The sequence below is a fragment of the Aulonocara stuartgranti genome (genome assembly GCF_965226115.1).
Source record: "Aulonocara stuartgranti genome assembly, chromosome: 22".
Taxonomy (NCBI): Eukaryota; Metazoa; Chordata; class Actinopteri; order Cichliformes; family Cichlidae; genus Aulonocara; species Aulonocara stuartgranti.
In genome coordinates this window covers 6,457,675-6,478,910 of record NC_138957.1, presented here as the reverse complement: position 1 = coordinate 6,478,910, position 21,236 = coordinate 6,457,675, and the positions used below count along the sequence as shown (strand labels likewise).

The 21,236-nt window shown below is 38.1% G+C and overlaps 1 protein-coding gene across 14 annotated transcripts; it reads right to left on the bottom strand.

The window, feature by feature from the left end:
- Window positions 1-8,222: 8,222 nt before the first annotated feature.
- Window positions 8,223-19,063, bottom strand: LOC309698234 (uncharacterized protein). 14 transcript variants are annotated; one of them, XM_082520546.1, is made up of 11 exons: window positions 18,619-19,060; window positions 17,241-17,401; window positions 16,417-16,578; window positions 16,056-16,164; window positions 15,831-15,950; window positions 15,527-15,688; window positions 11,535-11,648; window positions 11,033-11,132; window positions 10,651-10,808; window positions 10,166-10,223; window positions 8,224-9,212 (listed from the first exon to the last, which is right to left on the bottom strand). In XM_082520546.1, exons 1-3 carry the CDS (start codon window positions 18,670-18,672, stop codon window positions 16,422-16,424), a joined length of 372 nt encoding a protein of 123 aa, XP_082376672.1. In that variant the 5' UTR covers window positions 18,673-19,060; the 3' UTR covers window positions 8,224-9,212; window positions 10,166-10,223; window positions 10,651-10,808; window positions 11,033-11,132; window positions 11,535-11,648; window positions 15,527-15,688; window positions 15,831-15,950; window positions 16,056-16,164; window positions 16,417-16,421. The 14 variants fall into 14 exon arrangements, 9 of the variants coding, with proteins under 9 accessions (XP_082376669.1, XP_082376672.1, XP_082376673.1 ...); XM_082520542.1 differs by lacking the exon at window positions 11,033-11,132 and having other exon boundaries at window positions 8,734-9,212; window positions 18,619-18,699; window positions 18,905-19,061; XM_082520543.1 differs by having other exon boundaries at window positions 8,223-9,212; window positions 11,033-11,648.
- Window positions 19,064-21,236: the final 2,173 nt, after the last annotated feature.

Below are 21,236 nucleotides of genomic sequence, written 5' to 3'. Positions count from 1 at the left end.
GGGAAACTCGCCTGAGACAAAGTATAGGTTTTCATTATGTGAATAATTTTAAAATCTTAGATCAAACGGCTGCAAAACCTGTTTGCCCAGCACGGGGATATTGAGTTCTATAAGATAAAGCCATAAACATGTTTGTCTGAGTCTTCTATCAAAAGTTACAGCGATTTATATGAAGTTGTTCAAAAACGCTTTATTTCGCCAAGACAATGCGTTTCTCACTGTTACATGCATTTGAATGGGAAACTCGCCTGAGACAAAGTATAGGTTTTCATTATGTGAATAATTTTAAAATCTTAGCTCAAACGGCTGCAAAACCTGTTTGCCCAGCACGGGGATATTGAGTTCTATAAGATAAAGCCATAAACATGTTTGTCTGAGTCTTCTATCAAAAGTTACAGCGATTTATATGAAGTTGTTCAAAAACGCTTTATTTCGCCAAGACAATGCGTTTCTCACTGTTACATGCATTTGAATGGGAAACTCGCCTGAAACAAAGTATAGGTTTTCATTATGTGAATAATTTTAAAATCTTAGCTCAAACGGCTGCAAAACCTGTTTGCCCAGCACGGGGATATTGAGTTCTATAAGATAAAGCCATAAACATGTTTGTCTGAGTCTTCTATCAAAAGTTACAGCGATTTATATGAAGTTGTACAAAAACGCTTTATTTCGCCAAGACTGTGTGTTTCTCACTGTTACATGCATTTGAATGGGAAACTCGCCTGAAACAAAGTATAGGTTTTCATTATGTGAATAATTTTAAAATCTTAGCTCAAACGGCTGCAAAACCTGTTTTCCTAGCACGGGGATATTGAGTTCTATAAGATAAAGCCATAAACATGTTTGTCTGAGTCTTCTATCAAAGGTTACAGCGATTTATATGAAGTTGTACAAAAACGCTTTATTTCGCCAAGACAATGCGTTTCTCACTGTTACATGCATTTGAATGGGGAACTCGCCTGAAACAAAGTATAGGTTTTCATTATGTGAATAATTTTAAAATCTTAGCTCAAACGGCTGCAAAACCTGTTTGCCCAGCACGGGGATATTGAGTTCTATTAAGATAAAGCCATAAACATGTTTGTCTGAGTCTTCTATCAAAAGTTACATCGATTTATATGAAGTTGTTCAAAAACGCTTTATTTCGCCAAGACAATGCGTTTCTCACTGTTACATGCATTTGAATGGGAAACTCGCCTGAAACAAAGTATAGGTTTTCATTATGTGAATAATTTTAAAATCTTAGCTCAAACGGCTGCAAAACCTGTTTGCCCAGCACGGGGATATTGAGTTCTATAAGATAAAGCCATAAACATGTTTGTCTGAGTCTTCTATCAAAAGTTACAGCGATTTATATGAAGTTGTACAAAAACGCTTTATTTCGCCAAGACAGTGTGTTTCTCACTGTTACATGCATTTGAATGGGAAACTCGCCTGAAACAAAGTATAGGTTTTCATTATGTGAATAATTTTAAAATCTTAGCTCAAACGGCTGCAAAACCTGTTTGCCCAGCACGGGGATATTGAGTTCTATAAGATAAAGCCATAAACATGTTTGTCTGAGTCTTCTATCAAAAGTTAAAGCGATTTATATGAAGTTGTTCAAAAACGCTTTATTTCGCCAAGACAATGCGTTTCTCACTGTTACATGCATTTGAATGGGAAACTCGCCTGAAACAAAGTATAGGTTTTCATTATGTGAATAATTTTAAAATCTTAGCTCAAACGGCTGCAAAACCTGTTTGCCCAGCACGGGGATATTGAGTTCTATAAGATAAAGCCATAAACATGTTTGTCTGAGTCTTCTATCAAAAGTTACAGCGATTTATATGAAGTTGTTCAAAAACGCTTTATTTCGCCAAGACAATGCGTTTCTCACTGTTACATGCATTTGAATGGGGAACGCGCCTGAAACAAAGTATAGGTTTTCATTATGTGAATAATTTTAAAATCTTAGATCAAACGGCTGCAAAACCTGTTCTGTTTGCCCAGCACGGGGATATTGAGTTCTATAAGATAAAGCCATAAACATGTTTGTCTGAGTCTTCTATCAAAAGTTACAGCGATTTATATGAAGTTGTTCAAAAACGCTTTATTTCGCCAAGACAATGCGTTTCTCACTGTTACATGCATTTGAATGGGAAACTCGCCTGAGACAAAGTATAGGTTTTCATTATGTGAATAATTTTAAAATCTTAGCTCAAACGGCTGCAAAACCTGTTCTGTTTGCCCAGCACGGGGATATTGAGTTCTATAAGATAAAGCCATAAACATGTTTGTCTGAGTCTTCTATCAAAGGTTACAGCGATTTATATGAAGTTGTACAAAAACGCTTTATTTCGCCAAGACAGTGTGTTTCTCACTGTTACATGCATTTGAATGGGAAACTCGCCTGAAACAAAGTATAGGTTTTCATTATGTGAATAATTTTAAAATCTTAGCTCAAACGGCTGCAAAACCTGTTTGCCCAGCACAGGGATATTGAGTTCTATAAGATAAAGCCATAAACATGTTTGTCTGAGTCTTCTATCAAAGGTTACAGCGATTTATATGAAGTTGTACAAAAACGCTTTATTTCGCCAAGACAGTGTGTTTCTCACTGTTACATGCATTTGAATGGGAAACTCGCCTGAAACAAAGTATAGGTTTTCATTATGTGAATAACTTGGAAATCTTAGTTCAAACAGCTGCAAAACCTGTTCTGTTTGCCCAGCACGGGGATATTGAGTTCTATAAGATAAAGCCATAAACATGTTTGTCTGAGTCTTCTATCAAAAGTTACAGCGATTTATATGAAGTTGTTCAAAAACGCTTTATTTCGCCAAGACAATGCGTTTCTCACTGTTACATGCATTTGAATGGGAAACTCGCCTGAAACAAAGTATAGGTTTTCATTATGTGAATAATTTTAAAATCTTAGCTCAAACGGCTGCAAAACCTGTTTGCCCAGCACGGGGATATTGAGTTCTATAAGATAAAGCCATAAACATGTTTGTCTGAGTCTTCTATCAAAAGTTACAGCGATTTATATGAAGTTGTACAAAAACGCTTTATTTCGCCAAGACTGTGTGTTTCTCACTGTTACATGCATTTGAATGGGAAACTCGCCTGAGACACAAAGTATAGGTTTTCATTATGTGAATAATTTTAAAATCTTAGCTCAAACGGCTGCAAAACCTGTTTGCCCAGCACGGGGATATTGAGTTCTATAAGATAAAGCCATAAACATGTTTGTCTGAGTCTTCTATCAAAAGTTACAGCGATTTATATGAAGTTGTACAAAAACGCTTTATTTCGCCAAGACAGTGTGTTTCTCACTGTTACATGCATTTGAATGGGAAACTCGCCTGAAACAAAGTATAGGTTTTCATTATGTGAATAATTTTAAAATCTTAGCTCAAACGGCTGCAAAACCTGTTTTCCTAGCACGGGGATATTGAGTTCTATAAGATAAAGCCATAAACATGTTTGTCTGAGTCTTCTATCAAAGGTTACAGCGATTTATATGAAGTTGTACAAAAACGCTTTATTTCGCCAAGACAGTGTGTTTCTCACTGTTACATGCATTTGAATGGGAAACTCGCCTGAAACAAAGTATAGGTTTTCATTATGTGAATAATTTTAAAATCTTAGATCAAACGGCTGCAAAACCTGTTCTGTTTGCCCAGCACGGGGATATTGAGTTCTATAAGATAAAGCCATAAACATGTTTGTCTGAGTCTTCTATCAAAAGTTACAGCGATTTATATGAAGTTGTTCAAAAACGCTTTATTTCGCCAAGACAATGCGTTTCTCACTGTTACATGCATTTGAATGGGAAACTCGCCTGAGACAAAGTATAGGTTTTCATTATGTGAATAATTTTAAAATCTTAGCTCAAACGGCTGCAAAACCTGTTTGCCCAGCACGGGGATATTGAGTTCTATAAGATAAAGCCATAAACATGTTTGTCTGAGTCTTCTATCAAAGGTTACAGCGATTTATATGAAGTTGTACAAAAACGCTTTATTTCGCCAAGACAGTGTGTTTCTCACTGTTACATGCATTTGAATGGGAAACTCGCCTGAAACAAAGTATAGGTTTTCATTATGTGAATAACTTGGAAATCTTAGTTCAAACAGCTGCAAAACCTGTTCTGTTTGCCCAGCACGGGGATATTGAGTTCTATAAGATAAAGCCATAAACATGTTTGTCTGAGTCTTCTATCAAAAGTTACAGCGATTTATATGAAGTTGTTCAAAAACGCTTTATTTCGCCAAGACAATGCGTTTCTCACTGTTACATGCATTTGAATGGGAAACTCGCCTGAGACAAAGTATAGGTTTTCATTATGTGAATAATTTTAAAATCTTAGCTCAAACGGCTGCAAAACCTGTTTTCCTAGCACGGGGATATTGAGTTCTATAAGATAAAGCCATAAACATGTTTGTCTGAGTCTTCTATCAAAGGTTACAGCGATTTATATGAAGTTGTACAAAAACGCTTTATTTCGCCAAGACAGTGTGTTTCTCACTGTTACATGCATTTGAATGGGAAACTCGCCTGAAACAAAGTATAGGTTTTCATTATGTGAATAATTTTAAAATCTTAGCTCAAACGGCTGCAAAACCTGTTTGCCCAGCACGGGGATATTGAGTTCTATAAGATAAAGCCATAAACATGTTTGTCTGAGTCTTCTATCAAAGGTTACAGCGATTTATATGAAGTTGTACAAAAACGCTTTATTTCGCCAAGACTGTGTGTTTCTCACTGTTACATGCATTTGAATGGGAAACTCGCCTGAAACAAAGTATAGGTTTTCATTATGTGAATAATTTTAAAATCTTAGCTCAAACGGCTGCAAAACCTGTTTGCCCAGCACGGGGATATTGAGTTCTATAAGATAAAGCCATAAACATGTTTGTCTGAGTCTTCTATCAAAAGTTACAGCGATTTATATGAAGTTGTACAAAAACGCTTTATTTCGCCAAGACAGTGTGTTTCTCACTGTTACATGCATTTGAATGGGAAACTCGCCTGAAACAAAGTATAGGTTTTCATTATGTGAATAATTTTAAAATCTTAGCTCAAACGGCTGCAAAACCTGTTTGCCCAGAACGGGGATATTGAGTTCTATAAGATAAAGCCATAAACATGTTTGTCTGAGTCTTCTATCAAAAGTTACAGCGATTTATATGAAGTTGTTCAAAAACGCTTTATTTCGCCAAGACAATGCGTTTCTCACTGTTACATGCATTTGAATGGGAAACTCGCCTGAAACAAAGTATAGGTTTTCATTATGTGAATAATTTTAAAATCTTAGCTCAAACGGCTGCAAAACCTGTTTGCCCAGCACGGGGATATTGAGTTCTATAAGATAAAGCCATAAACATGTTTGTCTGAGTCTTCTATCAAAAGTTAAAGCGATTTATATGAAGTTGTACAAAAACGCTTTATTTCGCCAAGACAGTGCGTTTCTCACTGTTACATGCATTTGAATGGGAAACTCGCCTGAAACAAAGTATAGGTTTTCATTATGTGAATAATTTTAAAATCTTAGCTCAAACGGCTGCAAAACCTGTTTGCCCAGCACGGGATATTGAGTTCTATAAGATAAAGCCATAAACATGTTTGTCTGAGTCTTCTATCAAAAGTTACAGCGATTTATATGAAGTTGTTCAAAAACGCTTTATTTCGCCAAGACAATGCGTTTCTCACTGTTTCATGCATTTGAATGGGAAACTCGCCTGAAACAAAGTATAGGTTTTCATTATGTGAATAATTTTAAAATCTTAGCTCAAACGGCTGCAAAACCTGTTTTCCTAGCACGGGGATATTGAGTTCTATAAGATAAAGCCATAAACATGTTTGTCTGAGTCTTCTATCAAAGGTTACAGCGATTTATATGAAGTTGTACAAAAACGCTTTATTTCGCCAAGACAGTGTGTTTCTCACTGTTACATGCATTTGAATGGGGAACTCGCCTGAAACAAAGTATAGGTTTTCATTATGTGAATAATTTTAAAATCTTAGCTCAAACGGCTGCAAAACCTGTTTGCCCAGCACGGGGATATTGAGTTCTATAAGATAAAGCCATAAACATGTTTGTCTGAGTCTTCTATCAAAAGTTACAGCGATTTATATGAAGTTGTTCAAAAACGCTTTATTTCGCCAAGACAATGCGTTTCTCACTGTTACATGCATTTGAATGGGAAACTCGCCTGAAACAAAGTATAGGTTTTCATTATGTGAATAATTTTAAAATCTTAGCTCAAACGGCTGCAAAACCTGTTTGCCCAGCACGGGGATATTGAGTTCTATAAGATAAAGCCATAAACATGTTTGTCTGAGTCTTCTATCAAAAGTTACAGCGATTTATATGAAGTTGTACAAAAACGCTTTATTTCGCCAAGACAGTGTGTTTCTCACTGTTACATGCATTTGAATGGGAAACTCGACCGAAACAAAGTATAGGTTTTCATTATGTGTATAACTTGAAAATCTTAGCTCAAACGGCTGCAAATCCTGTTTTCCTAGCACGGGGATATTGAGTTCTATAAGATAAAGCCATAAACATGTTTGTCTGAGTCTTCTATCAAAAGTTACAGCGATTTATATGAAGTTGTACAAAAACGCTTTATTTCGCCAAGACTGTGTGTTTCTCACTGTTACATGCATTTGAATGGGAAACTCGCCTGAAACAAAGTATAGGTTTTCATTATGTGAATAATTTTAAAATCTTAGATCAAACGGCTGCAAAACCTGTTCTGTTTGCCCAGCACGGGGATATTGAGTTCTATAAGATAAAGCCATAAACATGTTTGTCTGAGTCTTCTATCAAAAGTTACAGCGATTTATATGAAGTTGTACAAAAACGCTTTATTTCGCCAAGACAATGCGTTTCTCACTGTTACATGCATTTGAATGGGAAACTCGCCTGAGACAAAGTATAGGTTTTCATTATGTGAATAATTTTAAAATCTTAGCTCAAACGGCTGCAAAACCTGTTTGCCCAGCACGGGGATATTGAGTTCTATAAGATAAAGCCATAAACATGTTTGTCTGAGTCTTCTATCAAAAGTTACAGCGATTTATATGAAGTTGTTCAAAAACGCTTTATTTCGCCAAGACAATGCGTTTCTCACTGTTACATGCATTTGAATGGGAAACTCGCCTGAGACAAAGTATAGGTTTTCATTATGTGAATAATTTTAAAATCTTAGCTCAAACGGCTGCCCAGCACGGGGATATTGAGTTCTATAAGATAAAGCCATAAACATGTTTGTCTGAGTCTTCTATCAAAAGTTACAGCGATTTATATGAAGTTGTACAAAAACGCTTTATTTCGCCAAGACTGTGTGTTTCTCACTGTTACATGCATTTGAATGGGAAACTCGCCTGAAACAAAGTATAGGTTTTCATTATGTGAATAATTTTAAAATCTTAGCTCAAACGGCTGCAAAACCTGTTTTCCTAGCACGGGGATATTGAGTTCTATAAGATAAAGCCATAAACATGTTTGTCTGAGTCTTCTATCAAAGGTTACAGCGATTTATATGAAGTTGTACAAAAACGCTTTATTTCGCCAAGACAGTGTGTTTCTCACTGTTACATGCATTTGAATGGGAAACTCGCCTGAAACAAAGTATAGGTTTTCATTATGTGAATAATTTTAAAATCTTAGCTCAAACGGCTGCAAAACCTGTTTGCCCAGCACGGGGATATTGAGTTCTATAAGATAAAGCCATACACATGTTTGTCTGAGTCTTCTATCAAAGGTTACAGCGATTTATATGAAGTTGTACAAAAACGCTTTATTTCGCCAAGACAGTGTGTTTCTCACTGTTACATGCATTTGAATGGGAAACTCGCCTGAAACAAAGTATAGGTTTTCATTATGTGAATAATTTTAAAATCTTAGATCAAACAGCTGCAAAACCTGTTTGCCCAGCACGGGGATATTGAGTTCTATAAGATAAAGTCATGAATACGTATATCTGAATCTTCTATCAAAAGTTACAGCTATTTATATGAAGTTGTACAAAAACGCTTTTCAAGACAGTGGGTTTTAGAGTCTTCATCATTAAATCTCTGGTTGCTTCATTTTTTCTATCCTATATCAGATATTTTAAAGGTTAGCTTAGGTAAAGTTCCATTCTCATGGTGAGGCAAAGTGCTTTATGTGTGTGTGTGCGTGTCATGAACGGCTATAAAAGGCCTATAATTAAAGAACAAAGTGGGGTTTGAGTTCGAGTTGCGGCAGACTGTCACTACTTGTAAATGGAACGCAGCCTTCCTACGGCGGACAGCTAATAACAGGAATCGGACGCGGTCCAGCCAAGTCCACAGCAACCACCATAGCAACCGCCTAGCATGACCTTAAAAACATATTCTGTCTTCATAACTATCAAAATCGTGAAATGATTTGCAAAGTGTGAAAGTGTTACAGCTGCAGAGAGCTATGGCGGTATCTATGGAAGCTGTTTACATAGCTAATAATATACGATGTAACCATGGAGACAGTCAGTCACTTGAGCTAGCGGTGCATGTTTACTACAGTGAATAAGGTGATTGAGTGCACAGCGTCCACACTCTGCAGGGGGTAAAGACATTACTTCAATATTGTTTTATATTGATATATATTAGCCTTCTGTTGACCATCACCTCAGGTTCACCATTACAGTTTCAGATTACAGATGCACACTGTCTAAACACATTCAAAAACTCATGTCTCAGAAATAAGCACAGCTGTTCATGTTTGTCATTAGAGTTTTATTTGTAAGAAAATTATGAACTTCATATTGTGCATTAAATAAAAGAACATTTCACAACTCTGAGTCAACAGAAACAGGTAACAGAAATGTCTCTAATGTGTACAGTGTAGTGTAAGCATTAAAAGATCATAAAGGAAAAACTAACATTTATGTGAAACTAATTGTAATAAAAAATGAGCAGGTGCTTTATAGATTTAAAAGAAAGAATCTGAAAACCACACTTTTTTGGTCTAAGTGATCAAAGTAGAAAACAGAACTGATGTTCAAGAACAAACCGTAGCTGCACTAATATTACACATCTCGATCATTGTACTGAACAGACATGTTGCTTTTAAAACCACATGCAGTGTGTGACCATGACTGTTCACTGAGACCATGAACGCCACTTCGCTGAAGCATTCTTCTTCTTCTTCTTGCCATTAAATTGGAAGCAGAAGCAGCACGAGCTGATTTGATCTACTGAAAGGAAAAAGCAGAACATCTGAGTTGAAACCAGTCAGCTGAAATCATTAAGACAGGAACAAATTCAATGCAGTGTCTCAAGTGGCTTAGCCTGTTACAACTGTTGATACAAGCTAAATACGGTTAACACACAGTGTCAGGGAGCTCCAGTGTGGGAACTAGTGGCTTTAGGTTTGTAGTCATTTAACTTTCATCCATTCATTCATTTAATTCAGGAGGAAGAAATGCCAGGTTGGTGCAGGCTGGTTACATGCATTTGGTCCCATGCTGTCTTTAATTAAATGACTTGGTTCATTTTATGGCTGGGCTGTATGTGGGGTTATATCATGTTATTTGGGCAGGAGTACCTGTCCCCTGTTAGACTTAGAAAGTTTCTCCATAAGTAGAGTTTCTAACTCTTCTAGCACATCTGTGGCTGACAGCTTTTTGGTGGCTCTTTTTACCCCACACTGGTTGTGAGTGTGTAAATAGCCCCACTAGTTATTTTGGGTTGCAGTTAACTAGGGAGGAAGGGGTAGGTATGCCATGATTAGGTGAATAACAATTATATGTGATACATAAATTTCACAATGCATGCATATATCTCTATCAATTAAACCTGGCCTGAGGGCTGCCATTTTTTACATTCAGTTATTTCTCTTAGAAATGTTGGAACTAAATAATGAATGTGTTACAGTTAAAGTGAAACACTGGTCAGTGTAAATGGCTCATTGGGACACAGAAACCTTTAAATTAAACCTGATATCTAGTGTCAAACAATATCAAAGCTGTAAAAGATGTTTACATTCAGAATTTATAAAACTATGATTGTAAATAAATTCAAACAAGTGAGCTTTTCTCTTTGTGCTGAATATCAACACTGTGGTTTCTTAGACTGTAAGCTTTACTTTAGTGCAACCAGTTGCAGAAGCTGCCACTCCAAATGTCTTTTGATAACAAGAAAAAAATACCTTTTCAGTACACGGCCTGAAGTTCTTCTCCGACATCTTCTGCAATCGGCTTTGTCTGCTGGTTTGAAGACAATAAACCACAAAAAAGATGATTTAGTCACTTTGTCTGCGTCATGCAGCTCGAATGTGTCGTGTAACGATGTTGAATAGCCGTCGTTATCCCTCTGCTGCATCAGTAGGATTGTACTGTACAGCACCTCATTGATATGTGAGGAATGCTAATGTAACACGATAACAGACTTACATCATTAAAATATAAAGTGCAGGAGATATTTAGATATTTTTTATATTTATATTACATTTTATAGCTGACGGATTTTACTAAATAGATAGAATTTACTAAATAGCTGGATGAACATGAAAAATATGTCTATAATAACAAATGACCATGAGAGCCAGTAGAATTAATTCAGCTGGACACTCAAAAGACGTCCTTAAATGCTCTTTAAGTGGCAGAACAGATGAACAAACAGTTAATCGCTTACTTGAGATGAAATCTGCTCAGCTACTTTGAAAACAGCTTCTAACTGGTTCCTCCTTTAACAGGATGACTGCTCAGGGGTAAGGCCATCATGCAATCCAGCAACCTTTATGGTTCTGCTTTGATTCACCAGGAACTATTAGGGAAACCTTCCAGCGCCTCCTGTGAAAGACACAGGCATAAACACACAAACATTTATTAACATGTTCCACAGTGTTCCAGTTTGATTTTCTTATCCTGTGGACAACAACGTACATGGATGCAGGTTTATTGTTAACTTTTGTAAGGTTTATTTAATGAACATATCCAGCTGCAGCTCCACTGTGATCCTGAACTGGATAAGCACTTAAGAAAATGTGTCAATAAATGGACAAACATCAACTTACTATATTTATCCAAACAGACGGGACCAATAATGCTTCGCTGAGTTAGAGACTTTAACAGACTCTTCTATGTAAGAATGTCTCGTGCTGATATACCTGCAAACTTGACAACAAAGGTTTTTCAGACTACATGTAGCTGTCCTCTATGTCAGCTAACACATTTACATTTATGTCACACTTATTTCTGCTTTCCCATTTTATAATTATTACTTACATTTTGATTAGATACCTTGAGTTTGTAAATGATCAGATTACATAATTGGAATACAATGTATCCAATTCAGGGTTGCGGGAGGATGAAGCCTATCCCAGCTGATACAGGACAAAGACAGGCTGCCAGTTTATTGCAGGGCTAATACAATATGTGTAACAGAAAATCCACTTAAATGTTTGATATTTCTTATAATAATCATAATTATGACTATTATTTAAAGGTTTCTTCATAAATACATTTTGATTTTTTATAACCCCTAAAATATAAACCTGAGCTGTTTCAGATTCTGACCTCTGACCTCAGTGACCTGGCTGTGTCCTCACTGCAGCTCCCTCTTGGAAGTACGTCTGCTTCTTGTCTTCCCCCAGTGTTGACCGCCTGATATCAAGATATCACGTACTGTAACTGAGGAACAAAAAAGGACAAACACTTGCCTTCATTTAAAAGTACATTCATACAGAGATAATCTATGGAAACACACTAGTTCACAGTTTGGGAGGAACCAGTTCCTGTGAAACATTTCTGTATATGAACATCATGTGGAGAATGAATGAAATGAGTTCTTCAGGTGACTCAGCAGTCCCACACTGACAAATGAAATCTAGTTAAACTATTAAGCATATTTGCTCTTCTGAAATCTGTGTTAAACAACAACAAACATAAATTAGTAACAAAAACTACAGCTGAGTATAGGCTTTACAAACCACCAGCAGCCATAATGCTAAATTTTAATCTTCAAATGTTTCTGAGCTGTCTTCAACCTGCTTTTAGCACATTAAAATCTCAATAAATAAAGTCAATGCAGACTCAATCCTAAATGTTCAGCACACAGAGACACAGAGGTACTGTTTAAAGTTTAGTGTTAACTTGAGTCACTGATCATTCACAGTATTACAGAGTCTGGCAGTCTTTGCATGATGTCCACGTCACTGTAAGTTTCTAGCTGACTCTCAGGTGTGCCAGCAGGAAAGAGTAATAATAACCTGCATCCTGAGGTTTGTCATGCAGGATTAAAGGAGCCAAGCTTTGTTCACACAGCTAGGATTGTATTTTACACTGACCGTGGGTCAGTATCAACTTCAAGAAGACAGCTGTAACTGTTGATAGAAGAATCACACACACATATTTATGGCTTTGCCTTATAGAATTCAGCATCTCAGTGCTCAGGAAATAGGTTTTGCAGCTGTTTGAGCTAAGATTTTCAAGTTATTCACAAATTAAAACCTATACTTTGTGTCGGGCAAGAACTAAATTCAAATGCATGTAACAGTGAGAAACGCACTGTCTTGGCGAAGTAAAGCGTTTCTCATCAACTTCATAGAGCTTGCTGTAACTTTTGATAGAAGACTCAGACAAACATATTCATGGCTTTATCTTATAGACTTCAATATCCCCCCAATGTGTGTGTGAGTCTTCTCTCAAAATTTACAGCTGTCTTTATGAAGTTTATGGAAAAACGCTTTATTTCACCACGTTAGTGCGTTTCTCGCTATTACATGCATTTGAATGGAGTTCTCGCCCGACACAAAGTATAGGTTTTCAATTTGTGAATAACTTGAAAATCTTAGCTCAAACAGCTGCAAAACCTATTTCCTCAGCACGGAGATGCTGAATTCTATAAGGCAAAGCCATAAATATGTGTGTGTGTGAGTCCTCTATCAAAAGTTACAGCTGTCTTCATGAAGTTGATACTGACCCAGGGTCAGTGTAAAATACAAGTTATTCACATAATGAAAACTTATACTTTGTTTCGTGCAAGAACTCCATTCAAATGCATGTAATAGTCAGAAACGCACTGTCTTGGCGAAATGAAGCCTTTTTGTCCAACTTCATGAAGTTAGCTGTAACTTTTGATAAAAGGCTCAAAGCAGAGGGATAACGACGGCTATTCAACATCGTTACACGACACATTCGAGCTGCATGACGCAGACAAAGTGACTAAATCATCTTTTTTGTGGTTTATTGTCTTCAAACCAGCAGACAAAGCCGATTGCAGAAGATGTCGGAGAAGAACTTCAGGCCGTGTACTGAAAAGGTATTTTTTTCTTGTTATCAAAAGAAATTTGGAGTGGCAGCTTCTGCAACTGGTTGCACTAAAGTAAAGCTTACAGTCTAAGAAACCACAGTGTTGATATTCAGCACAAAGAGAAAAGCTCACTTGTTTGAATTTATTTACAATCATAGTTTTATAAATTCTGAATGTAAACATCTTTTACAGCTTTGATATTGTTTGACACTAGATATCAGGTTTAATTTAAAGGTTTCTGTGTCCCAATGAGCCATTTACACTGACCAGTGTTTCACTTTAACTGTAACACATTCATTATTTAGTTCCAACATTTCTAAGAGAAATAACTGAATGTAAAAAATGGCAGCCCTCAGGCCAGGTTTAATTGATAGAGATATATGCATGCATTGTGAAATTTATGTATCACATATAATTGTTATTCACCTAATCATGGCATACCCACCCCTTCCTCCCTAGTTAACTGCAACCCAAAATAACTAGTGGGGCTATTTACACACTCACAACCAGTGTGGGGTAAAAAGAGCCACCAAAAAGCTGTCAGCCACAGATGTGCTAGAAGAGTTAGAAACTCTACTTATGGAGAAACTTTCTAAGTCTAACAGGGGACAGGTACTCCTGCCCAAATAACATGATATAACCCCACATACAGCCCAGCCATAAAATGAACCAAGTCATTTAATTAAAGACAGCATGGGACCAAATGCATGTAACCAGCCTGCACCAACCTGGCATTTCTTCCTCCTGAATTAAATGAATGAATGGATGAAAGTTAAATGACTACAAACCTAAAGCCACTAGTTCCCACACTGGAGCTCCCTGACACTGTGTGTTAACCGTATTTAGCTTGTATCAACAGTTGTAACAGGCTAAGCCACTTGAGACACTGCATTGAATTTGTTCCTGTCTTAATGATTTCAGCTGACTGGTTTCAACTCAGATGTTCTGCTTTTTCCTTTCAGTAGATCAAATCAGCTCGTGCTGCTTCTGCTTCCAATTTAATGGCAAGAAGAAGAAGAAGAATGCTTCAGCGAAGTGGCGTTCATGGTCTCAGTGAACAGTCATGGTCACACACTGCATGTGGTTTTAAAAGCAACATGTCTGTTCAGTACAACGATCGAGATGTGTAATATTAGTGCAGCTACGGTTTGTTCTTGAACATCAGTTCTGTTTTCTACTTTGATCACTTAGACCAAAAAAGTGTTGTTTTCAGATTCTTTCTTTTAAATCTATAAAGCACCTGCTCATTTTTTATTACAATTAGTTTCACATAAATGTTAGTTTTTCCTTTATGATCTTTTAATGCTTACACTACACTGTACACATTAGAGACATTTCTGTTACCTGTTTCTGTTGACTCAGAGTTGTGAAATGTTCTTTTATTTAATGCACAATATGAAGTTCATAATTTTCTTACAAATGAAACTCTAATGACAAACATGAACAGCTGTGCTTATTTCTGAGACATGAGTTTTTGAATGTGTTTAGACAGTGTGCATCTGTAATCTGAAACTGTAATGGTGAACCTGAGGTGATGGTCAACAGAAGGCTAATATATATCAATATAAAACAATATTGAAGTAATGTCTTTACCCCCTGCAGAGTGTGGACGCTGTGCACTCAATCACCTTATTCACTGTAGTAAACATGCACCGCTAGCTCAAGTGACTGACTGTCTCCATGGTTACATCGTATATTATTAGCTATGTAAACAGCTTCCATAGATACCGCCATAGCTCTCTGCAGCTGTAACACTTTCACACTTTGCAAATCATTTCACGATTTTGATAGTTATGAAGACAGAATATGTTTTTAAGGTCATGCTAGGCGGTTGCTATGGTGGTTGCTGTGGACTTGGCTGGACCGCGTCCGATTCCTGTTATTAGCTGTCCGCCGTAGGAAGGCTGCGTTCCATTTACAAGTAGTGACAGTCTGCCGCAACTCGAACTCAAACCCCACTTTGTTCTTTAATTATAGGCCTTTTATAGCCGTTCATGACACGCACACACACACATAAAGCACTTTGCCTCACCATGAGAATGGAACTTTACCTAAGCTAACCTTTAAAATATCTGATATAGGATAGAAAAAATGAAGCAACCAGAGATTTAATGATGAAGACTCTGGGTTCTGTAGTGACCTGAATGACTCTTTGCATACAATTTATTGAAGAGGACTTTAGAATGCACTTTACATTTAGACTGTTGCTGTTTAATTTTTTACATTGTTGCGGTGTTATGTCATGAATAAAGTTCACCTGCTGGGGGTTTGATGGATCAGATCATCATAATCAATGGGTCCTGAGGTGGGCGGGACTGCCTCTGGTGATGTCACCATGAAGGAACAGCATCTGGCACATGTTGCTGAAACATCCCAGTACACTGGTGTAGTTTCCTCTCCAGCTGTTTGACATTTGACACTTCAACATTAAGGGGAAGAAGAAGAAACAGTGTTAGGTCAGGTGACCACATGGTTTCTAAAGTAACTGACAGGAAGTAACCAGGCCGTTAGAAATGGATGGCATGTGTTTAGAGTTACTGGAGTTGGGTAACTCTACTTACCAAAAGCAGAAGCACACAGATGAAGGATCAGATGCTGAATGTTGCAGGAACATGCTCGTGCGGTGGTCATTCAGTGCTGCTCCGGCAGGTTAGACAGTCCAAGACTGATATACTGCCCATCTGAGAGTTTGAAAACACACATGCAAAGATTTATTTTGTATTACAGTCAAAGTTGGATGTTCATTTTTGTCCTTTAAAAATGTTTGTGTATTTGAAAGCGCTAACATTTAAGGATGACTTGGATCGTCTCCTTTAAAGGGGAGACAAGTGTATCCACTGATCCACGTCACTTTACCTGGATGATGACTCCTCTCCCCCTCACTCAGAAACGCTCCTAATATAACCAAGCAAATAAATAATATTGAAGATTTACTTACATCATTACAAAAACAGGAAAAACATCTCCCTTTGATTCTATTTCTCCATTCCTGCTGAACATCAGGCAACAAATATCTCAATAAATCACAGTAAAATGTAAAGCACATGTTTTCTCTGCTTTGTCTAACCTCTGCAGAGCCTCTGTCAAGAAAAACATATCTGTAAGCATAAAACAAATATACATTTCATAACACGTCACTGGACAAACCTCGGTCAGTTGATTTCCTCTGTGCAGTGCAGACGAACATCAGTCAGCAAGTCAAGGTGGTGAGATGGACTGGTGTCCTTTGTGACTCTGCTGGTTCTTCTGAGGAAATACCACCGTCTCTCCACACCGTCACCATCTGTGAGCACAAACTGCTGCTCTGCCCTGCCAGCATGTAGGAAATCACATATCACACACACAGGGGTGAAGAAACATTAGAACTCAACTTTGGATACTTTAGATCTAAACAGATCAAAGTAGCTCTTAGCTTCAACAATCAGTGAACAGACAAACAATGATACCATACTGATTCTGTATGAATACAATATGGTATTTTCAATACAGGTGTCAAATTAATTTACTAAAACTAATACAGATATATGTGGGGTTTTTTTTGATAAATTCGTTTGCTAAATTTAAATGTTGTATACCTATGTGGTGTGTGACTTTTGTTGCTATGATGCCAGGTCTCTCTTGGAAATGAGATTTTTAATCTCAATGAGATTTTTTACCTGGATAAATAAAGGATTAATAAAAAATTATAAGAATATATATTTTTTCATTTAACAATTGCAACTGAAAGAAATTAAATATTGAACAAAAATATATTGTCACATTTTGAGCATGCTCAGCATGCTGACAGACTTGAAGTTGCTACAGATTTTAAGAAGTGATAATTATAGGGAAAAAACTTCTCTTTTTCATCCATTTAATCAAACATTTGATGCCTTAGATGTCTCAGTCCTATAGCATTCTGCAACTACAACTAAGCTGAAGCTTGGATTTGGCTGCAGGTGCCCTGTACATCCTTCTCAACATGTGGGTACCATTTAATCACACTTCTTCCTGAGCTTTGCTTCGTCACAAGACCAAAGGTGGCATCCCGTGTCACGGTCATATCATCATCCAGAAGAAACATTTGAAGAAACATCATGGAGAAGAAACATTTACGCGCCTCCCGGTTTTGTTTTCTGATCCTGCAAAAAGACTGAGGACAACAAAGCCCAGAGAACACGAGATACACAACATCCAACATTCAGACTCAACAGCCTCCATAAATGAAGAGCACCAGGTTGGTTCAGTTATAGTAGATGTCATGGAATTTTTTTAATAAAGTCTGCAACACAGAAAGAGCTGTGATCATGCTATTTATTACTGTGCACAGGAGAGCAAACACACATCAAACATCACAGTTCAGTCATGTCAGCTCTGCCACTTCACGTGTCTCGCTATGAAACCTAACGGATCAATGGTTATGCTGTTTTGTGCCCTTGACGTTATCAGCACCTGTAAAGGGAGTTGTTTTCTCAAACTGCTGAAGTAAGTTCATCTAGTTTTAGAAACTTTCATTGAACAGTCTATAACAGTGTCACAACTAAGCATATGCATAAGCACTTAAATGCTTTAAATGAGAATAACATAAAATTTCTATTACAGGAGCTAGAGCCTGTCCCAGTAGTCATAGGTAGAGCACACCTGGACAGGTCACCAGTCTGTCAGAGGACTAACACAGATGCAGCCTGACTCAATCCTAAATGTTCAGCACACAGAGACACAGAGGTACCGTTTAAAGTTTAGTGTTAACTTGAGTCACTGATCATTTGCAGTATTACAGAGTCTGGCAGTCTTTGCATGATGTCCACGTCACTGTAAGTTTCTAGCTGACTCTCAGGTGTGACAGGTGTGCCAGCAGGAAAGAGTAATAATAGCCTGCATCCTGAGGTTTTTCATGCAGGATTAAAGGAGCCAGGCTTTGTTCACACAGCTAGGATTGTATTTTACACTGACCCTGGGTCAGTATAAGTATCATACAGTTTAAACGAAGCACTGAAACTTGCACATATTTATTACAGATGCACTGAAGCTAATCGAGATATTTGCTGTCAGTCTGTGGCTGCGATTAAACACTTTACTGGAAACTTTATTAACTAGTAACTTCGTCAGTCATGACAGAAGCTAATATTTCTGTGCTAACATCGTTTAAACAGTAACAGCTTTACTCCAATATAAGCTAACGTTTACACCGTAACTTTAAGCTAGCACCATAAAGACGGTAAAACACGTAATAACATCTACAAATGCATCTTAAAGCTGTTATATTAGCACTCGGTGTATTACTAACATAACCACATTAACATTATTGACACTCGCTGGTCTGACTTTTAATAGTCATTCTATAAATGCTGTCCGTTTAAACGGTCTTACCTGTACACACTGCTGTATCCACCGGATTGCAGCCAGAGTGGATTCTGGAGTCATCCCACGCTCCTGTTAGTGATCCTCCATCTGGATGGATGATAACAACCTTCTGAACAATCTAGCAGGAGATGGTCCATATCTAGGGGATATGGACTGATAACAGCCGAAGCGGGTGAATAAAGTCACCCAGTCGCTAGCTGTGCGATTACCCAGCATACACCAGCACAATATTAGGCACAGCACCACCATAGACATTTTCAGTGGTTTTGAATGCAGGACATGGTTATCTTACCTTGTAAAATGCATGACAATAAAACAGCTAACCACCATAAAATGGTATTATGTGTGTGTGTGTGTGTGTGTGTGTGTGAGAGAGAGAGAGAGAGAGAGAGAGAGAGAGAGAGAGAGAAAGAGAGAGAGATCAAAGGCGTGCGCTTATGTTTTTTCTTGATCAAAAGTGTGCCTCCTCTCTCTTATTGGATGTATGGTATAGCATGTTTATTCAGGTGCACCTTTGAAGTCTATGAGAATACTTTGCAGCCTGGTCTGAGTGGTCATTTCTGCACAGACACAATGAAGCGTGCACTCAGTTTAGAGGAGGCTGTTGCTGCAGTTTTGCACTCTCCACAAGCAGTGGAGATACTTCTGACAGCGAAGAAGAATTTTTGCCAGGCACGAGGAGCTTTGCAGCTCATGTGCGGAGGAGGAGAAGGAGAAGGAGGAAGCAGGAGGAAGAGACAAGACTGGAGGATGGCCAGTAGAGATCTAAAAATGGAGAAATCATGTGGCAACCCACACACGAAGAGGTCCTGCCATTTTTTCCTCCCCCCATTTTAACCCCAGGACCAACCCATTATGCAATTCGTATAGGATCAGCAGCCCTGTGAGCACTTTCCATCTTTTTTTTGCAGAGGACATTATGCAGTTAATCCTGCATTTCACCAACCTGCAGGGGCAACAGGTCAGTAAAAGACTGGAAGGACATAGATGAGGAGTTGCAGGCTTACATGGGGCTTGTGATGCTGGCTGGCCTGTACAGGTCTCAACATGAAACGACAACAAGCCTGTGAAATGGGGAGACAGGGCTCTTCTGTTTCATGCTACCATGTAAAAAAAAAAAAAAAAGATTTGAGCAAAGAAAAAAGGTTGTCTTATTGAGCACCAGGCACCGTGAGCTACAAGTCCAGGACTCTGGGAAGAGAAAGCCCCACATCATCCTGGATTATAACAAATGCAAAGGGACTGTGGATCATTTGGACCAGGTAAGCACAATTATAAGTAATTTATTTGCCAAATTGTTTACCGTTTCTCATTGTTATAACTGATAAAGTCAGATAATGTGATTATAATAGTTTTGATATGAGATGATAGTTTTAGACTATGATAGTTTTGATAGTTACAGTAAGGAGGGGGGGGGGGGGGGGTCCAGTTTGACGCCCACAGGCAGGAAGAATCTCTTGCTTATGGCTGTATAAATCTGTTCATGTCACCTGATCATTTCTTTTTGTTTTGCAGGTTTGTGGCAACTACTCCTGCCGTAGAAGGACACGTAGGTGGCCCATGTGTCTGTTCTACCACATGATCGAGGTAAGCTGCTATAATGCTTTCATTCAAGACAGCTGTAACTTTTGTGTTTTTGTGTTTTTGTACAGCTTGAAGTTACCTGTAACTTTTGATAGAAGGCTCAGACACACATCAATATGGCTTTGCCTTATACAATTCAGCATCTCTGTGCTGGGGAAACAGGTTTTGCAGCTGTTTGAGCCAAGAGCTTCCAGTTATTGAAAAAATGAAAGCCTATACTTTGTTTCGTGCGAGAACTCCATTCAAATGCATGTAAAAGTCAGAAACGCACTGTCTCGGCGAAATAAAGGGTTTACAACTTCATGAAGACAGCTGTAACTTTTGATAGGAAACTCAGATATACGTATTTATGGCTTTATCTTATAGAATTCAATATCCCCATTGAGCAAACAGTTTTAAAGCTATGTGAGCTAAGATTTTTAAGTTATTCACAAAATAAAAAGCTATACTTTGTTTCGTGTGAGAACTCCATTTATGTTACGCCCCTAATCTAGGCGTGTAGGGACGCACATAAGGTTGGAGGAGAGAGATACAAATCCCCGCCCTGGTTCCCAAGCCAAACATCCAAACCAGTTGTGAGTAAAAAAAGGTGATTTTATTTAAGGACAAGAAGCATAGCTCCAGGGTGAGCCCAGGCCAAAATAATAAACAAAACCAACTAAGACCCACCAGAAAAGACTAACTAAACCCTAGGAAAGAAAAAGAACAAACAAATGACAGAGCTATCCCTCGCTCCCTGACCAAGAAAACAGGAGAAAACGATTCCAAAAGAAAAGGCAGCTCACCCCTTCCGCTTCAGCCCACGAGTGCCTAAGCTCTCAGCTAATGCACTAGGAGCGGCTTTTACAATTCACCCTCACACAAATACACAAGATAAGCACAGGCTGGGAAAACCATGGTCAGGACCGCGACGGCTGTCAGGCTACTCGCTCGTTGCACACACTCTCTCCCTCTCTCCCCTCTGGAGCTGTCAGAGCGGCTTTTTGAACGTGGTCACCTGTTCCATGGTCCAATCAGCTGCTCACTACTCTTCATTAGGG

What these genes read in the sequence shown, in the direction of transcription:
- LOC309698234 (XM_082520548.1), bottom strand. Translation starts at nt 18,672, where the DNA reads ATGACTCCAGAATCCACTCTGGCTGCAATCCGGTGGATACAGCAGTGT. An exon ending in GGATACAGCAGTGTGTACAG is followed by an intron (nt 17,402 to 18,618) that starts GTAAGACCGTTT and finishes TGTTGTCCTCAG; the next exon opens with TCTTTTTGCAGGATCAGAAA. An exon ending in GGAAGAAGTGTGATTAAATG is followed by an intron (nt 16,579 to 17,240) that starts GTACCCACATGT and finishes ACATGCTGGCAG; the next exon opens with GGCAGAGCAGCAGTTTGTGC.